The 22,463-nt window shown below is 44.6% G+C and overlaps 2 protein-coding genes across 2 annotated transcripts in view; both read right to left on the minus strand.

Annotated features, from left to right (window-relative positions):
* LOC125998179 (uncharacterized protein C3orf20-like) overlaps positions 1–12,633 on the minus strand; it is a 43,457-nt gene extending 30,824 nt beyond the window's left edge. Inside the window, exons 1-3 of the mRNA XM_049766459.1 lie at positions 12,165–12,633; positions 9,119–9,256; positions 8,062–8,181 (exon numbers count right to left, since the gene is read on the minus strand). Of these exons, the coding sequence (XP_049622416.1) occupies positions 8,062–8,181; positions 9,119–9,256; positions 12,165–12,633 (727 nt within the window). The remainder of the gene's footprint in view (positions 1–8,061; positions 8,182–9,118; positions 9,257–12,164) is intronic.
* The window catches only part of FANCD2 (FA complementation group D2), a 1,230,368-nt gene that overhangs the window by 149,681 nt on the left and 1,058,224 nt on the right, over positions 1–22,463 (minus strand). The gene's annotated exons all lie outside the window — the stretch shown is intronic.

The raw sequence follows: 22,463 nt of genomic DNA on the forward strand, positions 1-22,463 counted from the left end.
TTAGTGTGTGTGTGTGTGTGTGTGTGTGTGTGTGTGTGTGTGTGTGTGTGTGTGTGTGTGTGTGTGTGTGTGTGTGTGTGTTACAAAGTTGAGTATATTGAAGTGGTTTCCTTCTATTCCTTGTTTGCTGAGTTTTTATAATGCAAGTGTGTTGAATTTTGACAATTTATTTCTGTATTCTGATGGAGATGTTTATGAGATATTTTTTTCCTCTTCTGTGTGTAGTTACAATGCTGGTGTTTTATCCATTCAAACATCTTTATATTACAGGAATGGATCTCATAAGGCTATATGATGCATCATCCTTTACTTCTGAATTTTCTTTGCTGCATTTTGGTGAGGAGTTTTGAATTAATAGTCACAAGGGATACTATTCTGAGACTTTCTTGTAAAGCCTTGAATGTATCTGGAGCAGTTTATGATGGCCTCAAAGGATGAATTGATGGGGCTACTTTCGTTTTTAGGGGAGACATTTGCCAATGACAATGGTTCTAAATGTCTAGGAGAAATAATTTATCAATGAAACTATGAGTTTCTAAAGTTTCCTTCTTTTATTTAAAAATTTAGGAGTCGATATCTTACTATCTATGCATCTACTAAAGCTTTCCATTTCTTCATGATCTAGTTTTATATAGTTTGCATTTCTGAGAACTTATCATTTGATGTAACTTATCCAGTTTGTTGGTCTACAATTGTTCATAGTATATGTTCTTCTTGTGCTTTTCTGTAAAATATATATTAGTTTCCTCACTTTTCATTTGGATTTTATTAATTTGAGTCCTCTCATTATCCCTTTTACAATAGCCAAGGTATACCAATTTTTGTTATTGTTGTTTTGTTTGGGGACCATATGTTCAGGATTTATTTCTGGCTCTGTGCTCAGGAAACACTCCTGGCCGGTTTGGGGGACCACATGGGACCGTAGGATTGAACTCAGGTTGGCTGCATGCAAGGCAAGAACCGTACCCATTATATCATTGCTTTGGCCTCCTGAATCTGTCAAGTTGGGGGGGAGGAGCTTGGGCCACACCCGGTGATGCTCAGGGGTTACTTCTGACTATGCGCTCAGAAATCACTCCTGGCTTGGGGAAAACATATGGGATGTCAGGGGATCAAACCTCGGTCCATCCTCGGTTAGACACGTGCAAAGCAAACACCTTACCACTTGCATCACTGCTCTGGCCAGGGTCTGTCAATTTTATTGACCTTTTCAACTATGGGTTTTTATTAATTTTCTCTATTTTTTTTAAATTTTATATTTCCATTTATCTCTACTCTAATTTTTATTATTCCTATTCTTCTCTAGTTCTGGGTTTAACTTATTCTTTTTCCCTAGTTCCTTAGGTTGTGAAGTTAGGGATGCTTTTAAAATTATTTGTCAGGGGCCGGGCGGTGGCGCTGGAGGTAAGGTGCCTGCCTTGCCTGCGCTAACCTAGGACGGACCGCAGTTCGATCCCCCGGCGTCCCATATGGTCCCCCAAGAAGCCAGGAGCAACTTCTGAGCGCAGAGCCAGGAGTAACCCCTGAGCGGCACAGGGTGTGGCCCAAAAACCAAAAAAAAAAAAAAAAAAAAAAAATTATTTGTCTTTTTTGTTTTGTTTTATTTTTGTTTTGGGGTCTCACCTGGTGGCATTCAGGAATTATTCCTGGCTTTGTGCTTAGAAATCCCTCCTGGCAGGCACGGGGGACCTTATGGGATGCCGAAATTCTAACCACTGTCCGTCCTGAATCAGCTGTGTGCAAGGGAAATACCTTACCTCTGTGCTATCTCTCTGGCCCCAAATTATTTATCTTTTAATGAAAGAATTAAAGCTATCAATTTTCTAATTGATAGGAAATACACTTTCACTGTTTCCAATAAGTTTGGTATTTATTTATTTATTTATTATTTATTTATTTTTTGGTTTTTGGGCCACACCCGGCGGTGCTCAGGGGTTTCTCCTGGCTGTCTGCTCAGAAATAGCTCCTGGCAGGCACGGGGGACCATATGGGACACCGGGATTCGAACCAACCACCTTTGGTCCTGGATCGGCTGCTTGCAAGGCAAACGCCGCTGTGCTATCTCTCCTTCTAAATACAAGAGTACAGGTGGTAGGGTATTCCTTGTACCTGGCCAACCTGGGTTCAATCCTCAGTGTTCCATATGATCCCTGAACTGCCAGAAGCAATTTTGAGCTCAGAACCAGGAGTAATCCCAAAGCACCATCAGGTGTGGCCCAAAAACTGGAAAAAAAAAAAAGTGCGGGGGGGGGGGGGGGACACTTTTAGACAATGGTGGACTGGTGTAGCAGCTCTATAAACAATAATTTTAACATTATTGTAAGCCAGTGCTTCTCAATTATTTTCTATCATGCCCCCTAGGAAGAAGAAAACATTTTTCGCGACCCCCCCCCGCGTGGCTGTAAATAGTATCTTTATTAAAAAAAAAAACTTTAACCTGCAAAACAAAACTATAGAAAATAATTTGAGCTGATTTTTTAATTAGAGGTGATGTCTGGATTAATGGCTACAATGAGCTCGTTTTGCAAAGCATAGCTTTTCGAAGCGAGGTTTGAAGCAAGACACAGCAACTTTCAGCTCCAGAGACATACAGAGACTTAAACAGGGGCTTAGCTTGTTATGACAGTGTTTGCCAAGGTCAAATGCGACCCCCCTTTAAAGAGTCTCGCGGGGGGGGGCGCTCCCCACTATTTGAGAAGCAATGTTGTAAGCTATGATGCCTTGATAAAAACTAATTTGAATACACACCTGGCATGTGTATTTTTCAGCTCTCTGTAATTTTAAATTTCTCTTGTGATTTCTTTGATTCAAGACTGTCATTTTCCCACAAATTTGTAAATTCTCCGGTCTTATTTCTGTTACTAATTTCTAGCATCTGCCCTGTGTAGCTAGGGAAGGTACTTCACATAATTTTTATCTGTTTTAATCTAATGAAAAAATGTTGGCTTAATATATGGCCTTTTCTAGAAAAATCCCTGTGTGTCCTTAAGAATAAATACTACATTTTTTTGTGTTCTACCCATCTATTAAACCTAGTTGGTTTAGGGCTGGATATTTGCCTTGCATGCAACTAACACAGATTTTTTTATTTGGTGGGGGGCCACATCCGGTGATGCTCAGGGGTCACTCCTGGCTACATGCTCGGAAATTGCTCCTGGCTTGGGGGACCATAAGGGATGCTGAGGATCAAACGCAGGTCCGTCCTGAGTCAGCAATGCCCTACTGTTATGCTATCACTCTGGCACCTAATATAACTATTTTTGTGCTCTTGAAGCTGCTTTTGCATAAGGTAGTTTGTCTGTTTGTTGTTGTTGTTGTTGTTGTTGTTTTTGTGTTTTTTGGGTCACACCCGGCAGTGCTCAGGGGTTATTCCTGGCTCCAGGCTCAGAAATTGCTCCTGGCAGGCACGGGGGACCATATAGGACGCCGGGATTCAAACCAATGACCTCTTGCATGAAAGGCAAACGCCTTACCTCCATGCTATCTCTCCGGCCCCAACATAAGGTAGTTTTCTAATCCATTCACTTTCAACTATTTTGGGATCACAAATGAGTCTCTTCTAATCATCATACAACTGGATCATCTACTTCTAACCATTCTGCTGATTTCTGTCTGTTAGTTGAATTCACTTACATGTAAAGCATTTATTGTGGACATAATTTTATCATTGTTTTCTGTTATTTTGTTTTTGACTTGGAGCCGCACCCAGCAGTACTAAAGGGTTACTCCTGGTTCTGCACTCAGAAATTGCTCCCGGTAGGCTCAAAGACTGGGATTGAACCCAGTTCAGCCACATGCAAGGCACTGTGCTATCACCCCAGCCACCACAACTTTACTTTTACTCATTTTATTTTATTTGGGGGTGGGGGGCGTTGGGTCACACCGGGCAGCGCTCAGGGATTACTTCTGGCTCGGCGCTCAGAAATTGCTCCTGCCAGGCACAAGGGACCATATGGAATGCTGAGATTTGAACCACCCTCCGTCAAGGCAAATGCCCTACTGCTGTGCTTACCAGCCCCTCTTACTTGTTTTAGTTGTCACAGAATAACAATGTCAAATATCATACGCTCCAAAATGTAAACTAGCCATCCTTTTAACGTACAGAGTCTTTAAATTTATGTAGAAAACAAGATTTGGAGCTATTAACTAAAAGCCTTAGAAATATTGGTGTTAACATCAAGAATTTTTCTTTTTGGGCCAGGCGGTGGCGCTGGAGGTAAGGTGCCTGCCTTGCCTGCGCTAGCCTAGGACGGACTGCGGTTCGATCGCCCGGCATCCCATATGGTCCCCCAAGAAGCCAGGAGCAACTTCTGAGCGCATAGCCAGGAGTAACCCCTGAGTGTCACAGGGTGTGGCCCAAAAAATTTAAAAAAAAAAAAAGAATTTTTCTTTTTAATAAGTGCATCAGAGGGTCCGGAGAGATGGCACAGCGGCATTTGCCTTGCAAGCAGCCGATCCAGGACCAAAGGTGGTTGGTTCGAATCCCGGTGTCCCATAGGGTCCCCCGTGCCTGCCAGGAGCTATTTCTGAGCAGACAGCCAGGAGTAACCCCTGAGCAACGCCGGGTGTGGTCCAAAAACCAAAAAAATAAAAAAATAAAAAATAAATGCATCAGAAAGCCAGAGTACAGCAGGTAGGGCACTTGCATTACACATGGCTAACCTGAATTTGACCTGATAGCAAATATTGTCCCAGAGCACCACCAGAAAGAAATCCCTAAAAGTAGAGCCAGGAGAAAGCCCTGAGAACCTCTGGGCCTCTGGGTTTTGTCCCCCTCACCCAACATACACACACCCAGCATCCACAAAAATGCATCTCTCAGAGTCTAAGAGATAAGACAGCAGATATAAGGTACCTGTGTTGCATGCGGCCAGCTGGAGTTCAATGTTAGCAACCCATATAGTCCCCCAAATACACCAGGAGTAATTCCTGAGTGTGGAACCAGGAATAAGCTCTGAACATAGTCAGGTGTGGAGGCTCCAAAAATGGTGTGTGTGTGTGTGTGTGTGTGTGTGTGTGTGTGAGTGTGTGTGTGTGTGTAATTAATCTCTCTTAAATCCCCCCCTTTTTATTAAAGCAGTACATTTACAAACTATTGGTTCTATAATTGTCCACGTCTTTACTTTGTGTTTTGTATTTTGATCAGCTTCCTAGAGATCTTTATGTGTTCATGGCTTTGAGGGAAAGGACCTGCCTGTTGTCCTCTTCTGGTTCGCCCTTCAGTACTTTATTGAGTGCAAACCCTTCCTATGGCACAGGGTGAGTCTGGAGGACAAAAAACAATCCTGGTAGGGGCTGGGAAGGTGGCGCTAGAGGTAAGGTGTCTGCCTTGCAAGTGCTAGCGTAGGACGGACCGTGGTTCGATCCCCCGGCGTCCCATATGGTCCCCCAAGCCAGGGGCAATTTCTGAGCGCATAGCCAGGAGTAACCCTTGAGCGTCAAACGGATGTGACCCAAAAACCAAAATAAAACAACAATCCTGGGTTTTAAGTATCTAGGAGTATCACAGTATCTCCCTCATTTCTGAAAAACAGAATTGCTAGAGGAAGAATTTCTCTTATTTGTTTGTTTGTTTAAATAATTTTTAGAGACCCATGTGATTACAAGTCTTTCATGGTTATGTTTAACGTACATAGTGACAGTGAACTAGGGCAATTCCCCACCACCAGGGTTAATAGAGGAAGGAAAAAAGGAAGTAACAGCTTGAGCTTTTTTGTTTTTTGTTTGTGTGGGTTTTTTTTTTCCAGCTACACCCGGTGATGCTCAGGGGTTACTCCTGGCTCTACACTTAGAAATCACTCCTGACTTGGGGGACCATATGGGACGCCAGGGGATTGGTCTGTCTTAGGTCAGCTGCATGCAAAGCAAATGCCCTGCTGCTGCACCACTGCTCCAGCCCCTTTTATGCTTTGCTTCTTTATTTTTTTTTCCTCTTCACGTTGAATATATTGGGTCAGTGCCTGTAGCCTCTCAAGTTTCTGATAAGAAATCTGCTGCAATCCTCAGAGACAAAGAGAGGAGGGCTGAAAGGTCCAGCTTACAACATGAAGCTCACCACAAAGAGTGGTGAAGTGCAGTTAGAGATATAATTACACTGGGAACTATCATAACAATGTGAATGAATGAGGGAAGTAGAAAGCCTATCTAGAGTACAGGTGAGAGTGAGGTGGGGAGGAGGAAGATTTGAGACATTGGTGGTAGGAATGTTGCACCAGTGAAGGGGGATGTTCTTTACATGACTGAAACCCAACTACAATCATATTTGTAATCAGGGTGTTTAAATAAAGATATTATTTCAAAAAAAAGAAATCTGCAGGTTTTGCAAATTCTTTGTATGTGAAGATTTCACTGTTCTCTCAGTGCTTTCAACATCTTGGATTTTCTTCTCTTTTTTTTCTTTGTCTTTTGAATGTATGATTATAATATGTTCTTCTGGCTCTCTGAGTTCATTTTATTGGAATTTCTTGAGTGTCTTGATATTTATGTTCATCCCTTTTATCAAATTTGGAGGGTTTCCAGGATACCTGGTTTCTAACCATGTATGAGAGAAGAGGGACCACCATTCCAGTATGCTTGCAAATAATACTCAAATAACATCAGATCCAGGCAAGAAAAACAGCTTCCTGGAACCTACTGTGGATGGTGAAACGCCATGCCCAGCCATGTTCAGTGAGTGGAGAGAGGAAAATATCACAGAGACTGAGACCAACAGCCAACAGACATCTGAACTCCTAGTTTGAAATAACTTTAGTCAAAGAGTGATCCTTAGGGCCAGAGAGCAGGTAAGTCACTTGCCTTGCATGCAGCTGGCCCAGGTTCAATCCCTGGCATTCCATATAGTCCCTCAATTCCAACCAGGAGTGATTCCCTGAGCACAGCTAGTGTAGCACAAAAAAGAAACAAAAAAATCCAAAGACTCATCCTTGAAGGTGATTCAAGAAAATAAATGAAATATGACTTTGATTGGTTGGGTTTTTTTTGGGGGGGTGTGGGGAACCACACCCCCTGAGTGGTGCTCAGGGCTTTCTCCTGGTTCTGTACTCAGACATTACTTCTGGTAGGTTTGGGCGGAACCATATGGGATGCTAGAAATCAAACTATGGTTGGCCACATATAAGGCAAACACCCTATTTATTGTACTCTCTCAGGTGCCAGAAAGTATTTTTTATTTTAGAGTCTACATGTGTATTCCTGGCATTCAGAAAATCAATCAATGAGGACAATTGTTCAATAAACACTGCTGGTGGACAGAATATGGGTGGAGCTAGCTACAGTGAGGTTGAAGCAAGGAAAATCAGATGGTGGGCAAAGGTGGAGTGGTTGCGAATAAAACCAAAGCTTTCCAGTTTCTAGCTTTACTGCCAGCAACCGAGAATCACCTGGGCCATTTCTTAGAGTCCTCACCTTTAAGGCCAGCTCCCATCAGTCCTTTATGAATGCTGTCCTCCCCTCTTGGCTCCACCTTACCACTGCCTGGTGTACCTGGCTGCTTCCTGCAGCCTAGCTTCCTTTCTCCAAACTAGTTCACTGTGATGTGGTTTGGGTCTCACCTGGCACCCATGCTGTTCCTTCAACCTTTTCTATAGGTGTCTCCTCAACATGAGGGCCCTGTTTCTGGGTTTTTCCCCCCAAAATCACACTGTTAGATTCAAATATTGCAGCCCGCAGACACTGGCTCCCCACAAACACTGTGGGTAGGAGCAATGATGATCCCTTTCAGAGCAAAGGTATGTGTTTGGGGGGTCACAGGGGGACTGGAGACACTGTAGTAGCAGGCAGAATTTAAGGGTTGGGTTAGGATAATGTTTCAGGGGAAAAGAATTCTGTCACCAAGGATGGTGAGTCTATGAACACTCAAATCATGAGCTTGCTCTGGGGAAGGGATGCATGGGTGAGCAGCAACTCAGATGGCGGCATTTCCGGCCAAGTCAACTTTGCCACCTTTGTGTCAGTAAAATCAAATCAAATCATTGCATTCACGTAAGACAGAAAATCTTCTCCCTCCATCTCCCCCAGACCAAAGATGATGGGGTCAAGAGGTTTCATTGGGAATACTGGTACCTGATTTCTTCTTGATTTCTTTTCCAATTGAGAGGGAAAAGCTCAGACAGCCAGAGGCAGGCTCATAGATCAGCTGGTAGGGTGAGTTCACTCCCATGGCAGAGAAGCTTGTATAGGACTCTGGAGTGGAAGGGAAAGGGATTCTTATTTGAATCTCTCGATGTAAACTTGAGTTCTGGACCCAAAATGGAAAGGGCTTTTAAAGTCTAACAGTATGCTAGAGTAGATATTTTCATGGGCCTCACTGTTAAAAACAAACAAACAATTGGATCCTGCAAGAAAAAAACTCATGCTTCCCACTTCTCTTAGCTTCCCTGTTCTCGTGGCCACAGCCAAGAGCTCCTCCCTCAACCAACCATGATGGGGGTGCTTCCACATCACAGCTGTGCTCGCCCAGGACCCTGCTCTCAGGTTTGGAGCTCACAGACACCTGGCTCCGGTGCTCTGGAGATTGCCAATGGTGGTGTGGCTGGTCAAGCAGTATTCTACTAGTTTGTATTCTCTGGTCTTAAAAGAAAAGGCTCAGAAACTTTAGGAGGATCTTGTTATTTCCCTTCTACCATCCTTACAAACACCTCATCAGATTATTTGCTTATTCAGAACTGGGGATGTTTCCTTTCTAATTCATTCTTCTGGGGTGGATTGGGCCACCCTAAGAGATGCTTAAGAGTTAGTCCTGGCTCTGCACTCTGGAATTACTCCTGTACATGCTCAGGGGACCATATGATACCAAAAATATAACTCAGGTCAGCCAAGTACAAAACAAGCACCCTGCCTGCTATACTATCTCTCTGGCCCTTCCAATGCGTTGTTTGAAAATGTAATCTGAACCACATCCAGTGATGCTCAGGTATACTCTTGGCTTTGCACTCAGGAATCACTTCTGGAGGTGCTAAAGAGACCATATAGGATGCCAGGGATCAGATCTGGGTCAACCGTATCCATGACGAGCGCCTTACCCACTGTATTATCACTCTGCTCCTCAACCCCCCACTCCACTGCACCCTTGTTGGTGTTGCTGGAACTCTCACCTCAGGACTGAAACATGGGTACCCACCTTTCCTCAACTGTTTGCTATCATAGCCACTTCTCCTGACTATACTGACGAGGTGTTGGAAAGCCATCTCCTTGGCATTGACGTGGAGAAGTTGACTGGCCTCCATAAAGCGCTTTGTGATGTCCATGGGATTGGAACCTGATAAGGGAATCAACAAGGTAGTATATTTCCTCCCAGCACAGGGTATTCTTGCAGAAAAGAACTTTGTGGGTGGCCTGGAAAGTCCAGGTAAAAACAGGGCTCTTCAGGGGGAGGGTAGATTCACTTTCTGAATGAAGGCATAGCAGCCCTCAGCTACACCCAACACCTTCCAGCATAGAAATGGCCCAACTCCACAGTTGAACCTCATCAAGTCACTAAACCTGAAAATTGTTCTAGCTCCTGGAGCACACAGCTACATATGCTGTCATGCAACTCATCCAAATTTCTTAGTAGTGACCACATGACCACAGCAAATCTGATGGGAAAATGGGCATAGAAGACCACCAGCTCAATGAGCTAACTAGTACTAATCAGCCAGTGAATCCTCTATGACTTTAGTAACATCACTGATAAAACAATTATCACAAATTATCTTTAATTGGTCTTTTTTTCGGGGGGGGGGGGATAATTCCTTTTACCTTTGTGTTAAAACAAGCACTGTGCATTGGGTTACTGATCCTATCCTAATCAATAATTGTACTCCATCCTAGGGTGTGACCTGGTGAGAGTATATTGGATTATTCCTTACTTGGTATTCTGCTCCTACCCTAAGGTGGTACCTGATTCTTGCCAATAAAAGCCAGGGTCTGAGGAGGGCTGGGGCTCATTCTTCGGTCTTCTTCCACTGAGCTGCACTCCATCTTAGGAGCAGAAAGCTTTTGTGGTTTGAATTCCTTGCTTGAACACTGGATTTCTTGAACCCATTCTTGTACCTTTTCACTGTGTAAATTATCTCCTTTGGATCTCTATAACTGAAACTGTTCCCCTGACCTAATCAGACAGGGGAATGGGAACTGCCTTTCCTGTCTGGGAGCTCGGTGGGAATCAAACCTTAACCAATCTCCTAGAGAATGTGACACTTTACTGTGAAGTAAATTTGTGCCTGGCTTAGGCTTGGGGTGGGGGGATAAATGGGAAACTGGGGACACTTGTGGAGGGAGGGAAAGTCACATGGGTGGTAGGATTGGTGTTAGAACACTGAATGCCTGAAACAACTATGTTATAAACTTGGTAAATTCCCGTGTTATAATCAAAAACAAAATGGAGATCAGATAATAGCTCAAAGAGCAGTAGGGTGTTTGCCTTGCATGTGGCCAACACAGGACGAACCTCAGTCTGGATCTCAGCATCCAATATGGTCCCCTAAGCCTGGCAGGATTGATTTCTGAGCACAGAGCCAGGAGCGCTGCTGGGTGTGACCCCAAAACCAAAAATAAAAAAAAAGATCGATTGTGAAGGCAAATAGGTGTGAAAGGCTTCTTATAAAAGGATCTCAAGCATCAACTTGTGATGTTGCACTTTGCTCTTTGTCCCTTACCTAGTTCTTTGATAAGTCTGGGAAGCTGTTGGCATTTAAAACAATACAGCACCTAGAGACTTGATTAATGATAGTAGCTCAAAGTCATAGAAAAGGACAACGGGCTATGGGAGAATATTTCATGTTCATGGTTTGGAAATATTGACTTGTCAAAATGACCATCTTACCCAAAGTACTGTACAAAGTCAATGCAATCCCCATCAAGATTTCCATGATATTCTTCAAGGACTGAGACTACACTCCTAAAATGTGTATGGGATCATCAAACTTCCCAAATAGCTAAAGCAAAGCTGATAGAAAAAAAAAGAGGTTGGGGAGTATTGCATTTCAGAACTTTAAATTATAATACAAAGCCAGAAAAAAATCAAAACTATCTGATATTAAAATAAGGATAGACTATTTGGCCAATAAAACAGAATTGAGAGTGCAGTGAAAAACCCTCAGGTCTATGACCAAAAAACTGGGTGTATGAAGTATAGCAAGGAAAATCTCTTCAACATGGTGGTGGTAAAAACTGGATAGCCATATGCTAGAAAATAAATAAACTGGACTTGTATCTAACACTACTCACAAAAAATAATTCAAATGGATTAAAGAGCTTGAGATTTGATAACACAATTTATAACATATAATATTTTGGGAAAAATATAGGCAAAACTCTCCAGGGTAAGAACCTCAGACAAGGGGCCGGGCGGTGGTGCTGGAGGTAAGGTGCCTGCCTTGCCTGCGCTAGCCTAGGACGGACCGCGGTTCGATCCCCCGGCGTCCCATATGGTCCCCCAAGAAGCCAGGAGCAACTTCTGAGCGCATAGCCAGGAGTAACCCCTGAGCGTCACAGGGTGTGGCCCAAAAACCAAAAAAAAAAAAAAGAACCTCAGACAAGCCTTCTAAGATTTGATTCTAGTGACAAATATAGCAAAAAAACAAAAACAGACAAATGGTATAACATCAAATCCAAAAGCTTTTACACTGCAGCAGAAAAACTCAAGCTAAGAGACATCCTACTGAATGGAAAAAATATATATGCATACCATACACTGATAAAGGGCTAATTATTTGTAAAAAAAAAATGCAAAGAACACTCAAAGCTCAACAACCAAACAAATGAATAACCCTATGAAAAACTAGAGAGAGGGGCTGGAGCAATGATACAGCCGGGAGGGTGTTTGCCTTGCACGAGACCAACCCAGGTTCATTTCCCATCATTCCATATGGTATCCTGAACCTACCTAATGGGCACAGAGCTAGAAGCAACCCACGTACTGCCAGGTGTGGCCCCCCCAAATAAAGAGAACAGATTCTTGCAGGAAGTTCTTGGAGGAAGAACTTTCATTCCTACAGCAGATGACGGCTTTACCAATACATCCTGAGTTAATATCCTGAAGACACACAGACACGCAGCCACACGAAGATGCCCCAAAACACAGACATGCATGTACACTCAAAGTCACAGATGCACAAATATACACACATACTGACACACTCAGATGCGCACATGTATGTGTATGCGCACAAACAGACTCTTACCAGACATGGACTCCAGCATGGCCTTCATCTTCAGGCTGAGCAGCTCGGCCAACAGGTGGACAGAGTGCCGCTGGAACTGGTGCAGAGTATCTGGGCTCGGTGGTCCCGAATGGTGGTGGCTGGTAGTCAATTTGGCGGGTGCTGAAGCTGGCAACAGCATCCTGGGCAATGATGCAGCATGCAGGGTTTTCTTCCGGGTGGGGGTCTGCACGGGGGTCTGCACTTCTGTGATGAGCAGTGGTGGAGGCTCAATGCTAATGTCCAGACCCAGGACGGTGGATGCCACAGGCAATGTAGAGTCATTGATAAGCTCCTCCCAGGTGAACTCAAAGATGTTTCTGATGCCCTTCGGGATGGGAACGCCTGTACTTCTGCACAGGATAAGCATCCTGGAGATCTTGGCCAGCAGCTTGGGGGCCATGGCTGTGTACTCCTGGTACAGCTCTCGGTTACTCTTTATACCTGTCATGTTGCTGGCACATGCGTACTGCTAGGTAATGCAATCCATCTTGGACCAAAGACCTTTAGCTCTGAAGAGGATGGAGCACCCTGAGAAGTGAATGAGCAAGAATTCTTAGCTAAGAGGAAGCGTTGGAGACTGAAGGGATATGTAGCAATGGCCCTTCCAGAGGCCGGAATAGTGGCGTAAGCAGTAGGGTGTTTGCCTTGCAAGTAGCTAACCCAAAACAGACCATGCTTCAATCCTCTAGCATCCCATATGGCGCCCCAAGCCAGGAGTGATTTCTGAACGCATAGCCAGGAGTAACCCCTGAGCATTACTGGTGTGGCCCAAAAAACAAACCAAATCAAACCAAACCAAACCAAACAAGAAATAGCCCTTCTAGGTCATGAAATTGATGAATGCTATCTGGGAAGAGAAGGGAATACTGGGCTCCTTTCTCCTCAGGAGGAGATGCCACCAGAGAGACCCACGAGTGTGAGTCACCTTAGTGAGGCCATGCAAAGTTGAAAATACTGGGACCCATTCCCAGGACAATCCTATTCTCAGGACACTGAGGAAATGAAAAGGATGGGCAAGCCGAGAAATGGTCCAGTGCACCACTGGTAGCTGGAGGCACGAGGATGGGAGATGTGCTTTGAATGTCAGAAATTGCAAAAACAAAGGTATATCATATACCTGTCTCTCTCCAGAATCTCCCCGATGCAACGCAAGACTGGGCAGGGAGTTAATTCAATCTGTACACTCACGGGCATGTGGGATAAAGAGAAAGGGCCTGCCTAAAAGCAGTCATTCATATCATTTTGTCTTCTGGCAAATCCAGGACTTGGTGTTATTGTTAAAAGCACCATCATGCAAGGAAAAATAAATGGCTGCAAGATGCCACTGACTAAAAGACACAACATGGTCTCAGATGTTCAAATGGGAAAAACACAAACCTTAAAATCAATGGGCTGGAATAAACAATCTCCCTCCATCACAGAACTTTGGGTTCTTGAAGTCATCGGGTCAATATACTTCTGCCTGAGCCTTCTGAATATCATTAGATGTTATCCAGTGTTTTCTTTTTACCCTGAATAACATTTGTGGGCACAAAGATGGTAGAAACACTTGCAAAGATACTGTCCACACTTTGCAATTAGTTTCAAAAGTTACCTTCACCTGATCAAAACGAACCCCTTTTTCAGTCACTAACCACTTGTTATGTTTACCAAGACGTAGTCGCTTCTGACTCTTGCACTACACAAAATTCATTTATTTCCTGTCATTCCCAAGGGGTTCTGTGAGAATATAAGCTTCAGGAAACCTGACAAATCCAGAAGAATTGGGTGAGTCCAATGCTTGCATGTCTCTGAACACCTGCAAAGTACGCTGGTGGCTCCCAGCACCACTGGGCCCAACCACCCAACTACCATTAGGCATGCAGAGCTGGGTCAGACATTGTTGGCCACAGTTCCCACATGCCCTCTGAGCACTGCTTGGGAGACCTTCACCCCAAAAGAATAATCCATTCACCAGTGCCTATCCTTGGCAGCAGCTTTCTGCCATGTTGGGAACTGTTCCTGGGGGCCAACTTCAATGGCACTATCCATGCACTTAATACTCTGTGGCTTCTATCTGGCCTTCTCACATGCCTTATTGTTGCTGCAATGACTACCAGTTCCACCCTTTCCTATGTTCATGCCTCTTTATCTACTGCCAATACTTATCGCCCCACTTTTCAATCCTCCAGAGTCACCCCAGTCCACCCTTCCAGGATCTGCCCCTGGACACCCCTTGGGACACCCAGAGTAGGTCCTTAGCCATGGATGGGCAAGAGTGAGCAAGCCCCAAATCATGTAGAAGCAGAGGCTAAGGCAGAGTCCCATACTAAAAGACCTCTTCAGTGTCCTTGGAGTTGCTTGTCTGTCCATCAGCAGTAACAGTAGTGAGTCAGCCACTGCCCCAGCACAGGGCCTTGGACACACCACTGCTCCCCACTGAAGTAACTTTTGAGAACTGTCATTTAGCTGACCCCTATCTTCATGCCTCTGGGCTTACAGAGCCAGGAAAGTAGGCTTATTATTATTTTTAAATGGGAAGTCTGCAGGACAAAGAGACCACTCAGAATCTCAGTGGCCAGGGCAGCCACCAGACGGCCTGGCCCCCTGACCTTGCAGGCCAGACTGATTCGCCAGCAGCCAGAACTCTCACATAGAGAAACCGCCATGTTGAATTTTGGGGGTTGGGGTTTGGACCACACCTGGTGATGCTCAAGGGTTACTCCTGGCTATGCGGTCAGGAATTGCTCCTGGCTTGGGGGAACAACTGAGGGATTGAACTGAGGTCTGTCCTGGGTCAACCACGTGCAAGGCAAGCGCCCTACCACTACCTACTGCTCCAGCTCCCCCCATGTTGATTCTTGATGGTGAAAAACAGGGTCTTTTTGGAGATCTGGTTCACTGTATGACTCACCCTTTTCAAGGTGTACAATGGCTGTTCACCTCTTCACAGAACATGTCACTTATGCTGCTCTTGGGATTTACAAACACTTTTATTCCCCCAAGAAGGCAGCCCTTGGTGATCTCTTTGTGCTCCTGCACCCCTCGGCAATAGCTGCTCGAGTCTGTCTCTGCAGATTCCCAGCAGTGGAGTGAGATAACGGGGGTCTCTGTGCTGCCTTTGGCTGGACTGTTTCTGGCTCTGTCCATGCAGCCACATTCCACTGATGCAGAATAACTTCCATTGTGAGGACAGAGCAGCTTGATGACCCCTGGGTCACTACTGGGCACTTTGGCTGCCAGTACTTTGGAGCTACTAAGGAAGCAATGGCTTCCGTGCATCCCTACGATGAAGCTGCCATGTGGGTAGGGGTTCTTTCTCCTGGGCAAACACTCTAGGCAGTAAGACTCATTTTTAGCACTGAGAGAAACAGCCAAGGGCTAGAGCTATACAGGGCTCAACAGGTCAGGGTGGTGAGCAAGGAAAGTTGGGCTGGACTGGGAAAAACAAGTGCGATCTACTAGAATAAGGTAGGGGTTTTGAGGCAGAGACGTGAGATTAGGGAACCTGGCCCTCCCTTTACTGCATGATCCAATGTTGGGCAAAAGCACAATGTTGGGCAAAAGCACAATGTTGGGCAAAAGGTAACACAATCAGGCCACAGAAACAGGACAGTGGGGAAGGCACTTGTCTTGCATGTAGCCATCCTGGGTTCAACCCCTGGCATCCCGTATGGTTTCCCAAGCACCCGAAGTGATTCCTGAGCGAAAGACAGAATAGCTCCAGAGTACTGTTGGATATGGTGCCCGCCTCCCCATCAGTGCACATGGTAGTGTGTATATAGAAAAACCAGATGAGGGAGCCAGAGCAATAGCACAACTGGGAGGACACTTGCCATGCACACGGCCAACTCAGGTTCAATCCCTAGCATCCCATATGGTTCCCTGAGCTCTGCCTGGAGTGATTCCTGAGTGCAGAGCCAGGAGTAAGCCCTGAAGATAAATGGATGTGACCCAAAAAACTAAATGAACAAAGTGAGATAGAAATGAGTAAACACCATCTTGTCTCCTGCGTTTGGGCTCTGAACACTGCTCTGGGAGAGGCCCAGGTCCCTTTGAAGTGACAGGAAGTAGGCCTGAGTCCTGAGGGCAGTGACTCTCTGGGTCAGAACTTTTTTTTTTTTTTGGTTTTTGGTTTTTGGGCCACACTCGGCTGTGCTCAGGGGTTACTCCTGGCTGTCTGCTCAGAAATAGCTCCTGGCAGGCACGGGGGACCATATGGGACACCGGGATTTGAACCAACCACCTTTGGTCCTGGATAGGCTGCTTGCAAGGCAAACGCTGCTGTGCTATCTCTTCGGGCCCGGGTCAGAACTTTCTTAGACCAGCCAAGCACTGGAGCCTCAGTGGTAATGGCACATTAGGGTTAGCACTAAATCAGTTTCCCTTCATCACCACCAAGGAAGGTAGTAAGAATGACAGTTGGCTAGAGATTTTCCTTTAAAAAAATAATGTCCAAGGAAGGGCTGAAGCAAGGAGAGATGCTTGCATAAAGTCTGGTAAAACAAATTACTTAGATCCTTTTGAGCCAAATTAATTGCACTAATCAAATGGCTCAGTCAGCTAATGATGAGAAAGTACTTTAAAATGACTATTTTGGGGGCAGAGGGACAAGGAGCCCATATCCAGCAGTGCTCAGGCCTTACTCCTTGTTCTACACTCAGGAATTGTACCTGGTGGTGATTGGGAACCATAAATGGATGCTGCGGATCAAATCAGGGTTATTTCTGTTCAAGGCAAATGCCCTACCCCTTGTCCTATGTCTGTGGTCCCTAAAATAATATCAATTTGATAAAATATTAGGCAATATTAAAAATAACTGAGCCCAATTTTTATAAATTAGGTTAAAATTGAAATTTAATTTAAAGAACCAAATTCGGGGCTAGGGAGTCCAAACTTGACTTCAACCCTAGAACCCCCTGTCCATCCTCGCCCCACCCCAAGACTGCCAGGGTTAGCCCTGGAGGGCCCTGCCTCACTGACCTGAACATTGCTCTATGATCAGGCAGTATCCCTGACCCAACTATTGCTGAGTGGCCCCAGCGGTCCCTGAGCACCACCCCTGAGGTCCATCTAGTGTGTTCCCATGGATTACATAACCCATAAAAAATGAAAAAAAAAAAAGCCATAATTGGATGCAGAGACATAAATAAAGCCTTTTCCCTCTAAGTGACAATGAAGCTTTTCAGAAAGAAGACAGTCAAACTCAGGCTCCTGGGGTCCAGGTCTCAGCCACACTTGCAACCCAGGAGACCAGACCTCTGCTTTCTGATTTTCATAAACAATCCTGAACAAGTAAGGTGCAGAGAGAGCAGGCGAGGGCTCAAATCTCAAACTACCTGTGCTCAAATCCAGGAAGTTTAAATGCTGACAAGGAAAGAAAAGAAACAGACGTGCTGGGAAAAATGCTTCAATCTGGCAGAACTGCCACCAAGCAGATGACGCTTTCAGAGACTGAGAAAGCATGGTGGTTAGTGCTGCAGTAAAGAAAGAAGCTGGAGTAAAGATGAATGAACAGGAAGACTCTTAAACAAATGCCCTTGCCAGTTTAAATGCAGCCCAGAATTTATTAGAAAACTCTAACCGATCAATCTTGGGCCTAGGTGCCGCCTTTTGGCTAAGCAACCTGCTCCTTTCTATTTACCTTCTCCCTAATATACACCCCAGTCACTTCTTCTCCCCGGCTTTACCCCAAAACACAAATCCACTTTAAATATGACTCAATGCCATAATCACACTAACAAAATGTCTCACCAGCAAGCCAGTTCAGAAGGCCGGGGGAGGGAACAAGTTTCATTTAACCCCCACCCCACTTTTTTTTTTTTTTCAGCAGAGGGCCAAAGGATTTCCAAGAAACTTCACTCACCTTAGCCATGTAGTTCTTTTATCTGAATGATGTGACTGATAACCAACCAATAACCTGATAACCTACTGGTTGAAAGGGAGACATATATGGCGGGACCCCTCTCTGGTGTTTCAACTGTAAAGACCGGTACCCACTTCTATACTGGATTCTAAATTCCAATGCCCCATCTCCATATCATAACAAGCAGGCAGCAAACCAAACTATAGCCAGCAGTGTGGCTTTAAGAGAAAATGCATAATTCCACCAGTCCTTGGCTAATGTATGGTTATGCATTAACAGGAATCTCATGTATATGGATTTCAAGTTTCTCCATTGGGAATTTTGCAAGCAAACAAAATGATTTATGGAGCCAATTCAAATGAACTGTGTCAAAACACACAAAGGCCTGGTGAAAGATTACAATGAAAATAAATCACTCAGGGCCATTTCCGATCACCCTAACACCCCACTTAGCTCTATAGAGACCTGACTAAGATGTGGCCACATTTCCCTACCCCTTGCTCTCAAGTCAAACACAGCCAGACAGGGTTCCTAAATGTTTAATGTTAGTCTGGAAGAAATGTTTCCCCAAGGTCAGCCCCCCTTTGGTTACTTACCGATGGGATGGTTACATGGAATCAAACCATAAAACATGTGGAAACAGATTATGTAAAGCATGTAAGAGCATTGGCCATACAATGTCTTTTGAGCAACTGAAATGTGGCTGGCATAGGTAGGAAACTCTAATTTTGTTCAGCTGAAATAGAAACCAAAAGACTCAATTTAGAAACTAACAAACCTTTAAGTATGTTGAGCATTTTTTAATGTTTAGAATACTTGTTAGAACAGTTTAGGTGTCATTGTTTTTCAACTACATGTTTTATAAACCCTGAAGACAAATCAAGTTATTTTTTTTATTGTTTTGGGTTTTTTTTTTAGTTCGTTTTTTACGTTTTTGGATGCAATTTGCTCAAGGCTTACTCCTGGTAGGGCTCCAGGAGACCATGTGTGATGCTGAGAATCAAATCTAGGTGCAGGGAGAGAGCCTGAACCCCTGACCCATCATCTCCCCGGCCTGTGACAGATCAAATTTTCTTCATGAAAAGGTAGCATCCACAGGAGATGCTCTATATATATGAATATATTCTGTATGTGTAGACAGCAGAATTGGAAGATTTGGGGAGAAATGTCAAATACATACATGTCAAATACATTCATAATATTTTATGTAATGATAAGTGCTGAGAGACTTTATAAATGAACTAAATAGGGACAGGAGATATAGTATGGAGGTAAGGCGTTTGCCTTGCATGTAGAAGGATGGCGGTTCGAATCCTGGCATCCCATATGGTCCCCTGAGTCTGCCAGGAGCGATTTCTGAGTGTAGAGCAAGGAGTAACCCCTGAGCGCTGCTGGGTGTGACCCAAAAACCAAAAACCAAAAAAAAAAAAAAACCAAAAAAAAAAGAAAAAAAAACTAAATAGTATGTCATAAGATTAATTTCACTTTAAAAAAGTGGTTCCTAGAAAGCGGACACAGAAAGTGATACTATACCAGTGCAGTTTAAGGGAAAAATCTGAAATCTAAGAATTCTATTGCCATCTGTTGGACACACTTGGATAAAACAGGCTGCCTAATTAATTTGATCAATTAATGAATCAATCAATTAATTAATTCTTAACACCTCTGGGTCTGAAAGTGCAATATGCATGATATAAGAGGAGACCGAATGGAAATTTCATAATCTTTAACTGGGAAAAGAATCTAGCTCAAAGGGCTGGAGCACAAGTATTGTATGTGGGAGATTTAGGGTCAAATCCCAGAACCACCTGGTGCCCCTGAGCATGAAGCTAGTCCTGAGCACTAGATGTGACCCCTAAAACAAAGAAAGCATCCCTCCTTTAGAAAGGGGGAAATTCGAGCCCGGAGAGATAGCATAGCGGTGTTTGCCTTGCAAGCAGCCGATCCAGGACCAAAGGTGGTTGGTTCGAATCCCGGTGTCCCATATGGTCCCCTGTGCCTGCCAGGAGCTATTTCTGAGCAGACAGCCAGGAGTAACCCCTGAGCACAGCCGGGTGTGGCCCAAAAACCAAAAAAAAAAAAAAAAAAAAAAAAAAAAAAAAAAAAAAGAAAGGGGGAAATTCCTAGAGAAAATCTGACCCACAGTTACACCTGACACCACTGTCCTCTGCTTCTTCATCCATGCTGGGGTCCAGGTGGAAGGAGACTGTGGTGTACCCCAAGACCCACCCATTTCTGGGAGGGGTCTAGGGAACCGGATAATAGGTGTGATTACCTACAAGACCCTCCCATGCCTGGGAGGGGTCTTGGAAAAGGTAGATAAGCCTGGGACGAAAGGGATTCCGCCCCTTTTGTCTCTTGGCCGGCTTTTGGATCTTTGGGCCGCATGGAGCCCAAAGGGAAGATGGCTTACAGGAGATGACTGAATTATAAGATGCAGGGCGAATGATTAAAAGGTTGAGATAGGCCACACACCTGTGGTGGCTAGGACATGAATAAAGATGATGCTTCCTAATGCCTGCCTGTGAGTGAGTGATTTCACATGGGCTTGGGACCCGGCCGGCTGGATGGAGGTTGCAGAGCCATGTGGGCTGGATGGCATCCTCCACAATCCAGCCCCATCGTTAATTATTTAATGCAACAGGAGACAAAGCTGCTAGCTTTCCTGACTGGTCCCTCATAGGCTGATGCCTTTTTTTTTGTTTTTGTTTTTGGGTCACACCCAGCAGCACTCAGAGGTTACTCCTCGCTCTAGGCTCAGAAATCGCTCCTGGCAGGCTCAGAGGACCATATGGGATGCCGGGATTCAAACCACAATCCTTCTGCAGACAAGGCAAACAATCTACCTCCATGCTATCTCTCCGGCCCGGCTGATACCTTCTTAAGGTTTTTCTCAGCCCTCCTAAACCAGCCTCTCCTGTCCTTCAATTATCTATTGCTGGTTTCTTCTCTTCCTTTTAGGTGTTTGGTGTATTTTGAGCTGACTTTTAAGTATGAGTTAAGGGCAACAGTTATACCCCAGTTCTTCAATTGTCTTCCCTTTACCTAAAAATCTTAATTTTTTTCCATTTGGTATTCCAATTTTTCCCTCTAATCCTTTTGTTCTGTTTTCATTTTACCTTTTTTATTTTTTTTTATATTTTTGGTTTTTGGGCCACACCTGGTGGCGCTTGGGGGTTACTCCTGGTTATGTGCTCAGAAATCACTCCTGGCTTGGGGGACCATATGGGATGCCTGGGGATTGAACTACAGTCCATCCTGGGTCTGCCTCGTGCAAGGCAAACACCCTACAGCTGTGCCACCACTCTGGCTTCTTACACTATTTTCTTACTCTTAGGTGTTTAGTGCATTTTGGGTTGACCTTCAAATATAAGTTGAGGGCAACAGTTGCCCCAGTATCCTCTTTTGAGACCATTCTTTCCTTGTGGAAGGGGCTGGTATTGTAGTCAGAGACGAACCATAATGACTGGTTTTGGTTTTATTCCACTGAACCCCCACCCCCTTCCTTCAGTCCTTCTATCAGTGCTACCTTGCTTCGAATCCTGCAGCAACTTTGTTCTCTTTCAAGATCTGTACTGGATTTTCCGGGTGCCTTGCAATTTCATATAAATTTTAGGATCAGCTTGTCAGTTTTTACCAAAGAGGCAGTGAAATCAGTTGATTTTAATGTCCATTTTCTGAGAAAGGTACTAGCCAGCTTGAAAGTTCTGAATGGCCATTCATATGACAGTCAACTTTGTCCTTGTTATAGAATTTAGAGACAAAGTTTGCAAGAACTTAGGTGTTTGTTTGTTTATTTTTGAGAGGGGTTCAATGTTGGAAGTAAAGACAGGGGCGAGGGTGGAAGGGAGAAGCACTAGTCTGGACAAGCTGCAGAGAAGACCCCAGGACGAAGGTTCTGTCACAGGTCTCTGACACTGCCATCCCCACTGTCCACTGTCTAGTCTATACTGAGCAGATGTGCTCCCACCAACTCTACTGTGAGAATGAAGCCCACACACTTGGTCCCCCAAAATGATGAGGTCCAGTAGGCAGATGGAGCTAGCCACAGTCACTACAGCACAGCGGGAGGGCTGTGGCACTCAGGTAGAAGAGAGATGGACCAGGTCTAGAAACTTCTACATATGGCTAGTCCAGAAACATGGAGCCCAATTGTCATTTGAGACAATAAAAAGGACTTCAGGGTCTACCTCACCAAGTGCTCCTTCCTTCTATACATCCAGTGACAAGTGTCCTGAGTGACAGTCCTGAGTGATTTGAGTAATCTGAGTGGTCCTGGCTCTACACTCAGGACTCAAGTGACTCAAGTGGTGGACTCAAGTCCACCAGCTTCAAGGTCCCTGCGGAGACTAGATCCTATTTACCACCATCTCACCGGCAAAAATGGCTCTTGACGGACACTCTAGCAACTAATCTAGAAGCAGGCTCCTTGG

This window comes from Suncus etruscus, chromosome 20, assembly GCF_024139225.1.
Source record: "Suncus etruscus isolate mSunEtr1 chromosome 20, mSunEtr1.pri.cur, whole genome shotgun sequence".
Taxonomy (NCBI): domain Eukaryota; kingdom Metazoa; phylum Chordata; class Mammalia; order Eulipotyphla; family Soricidae; genus Suncus; species Suncus etruscus.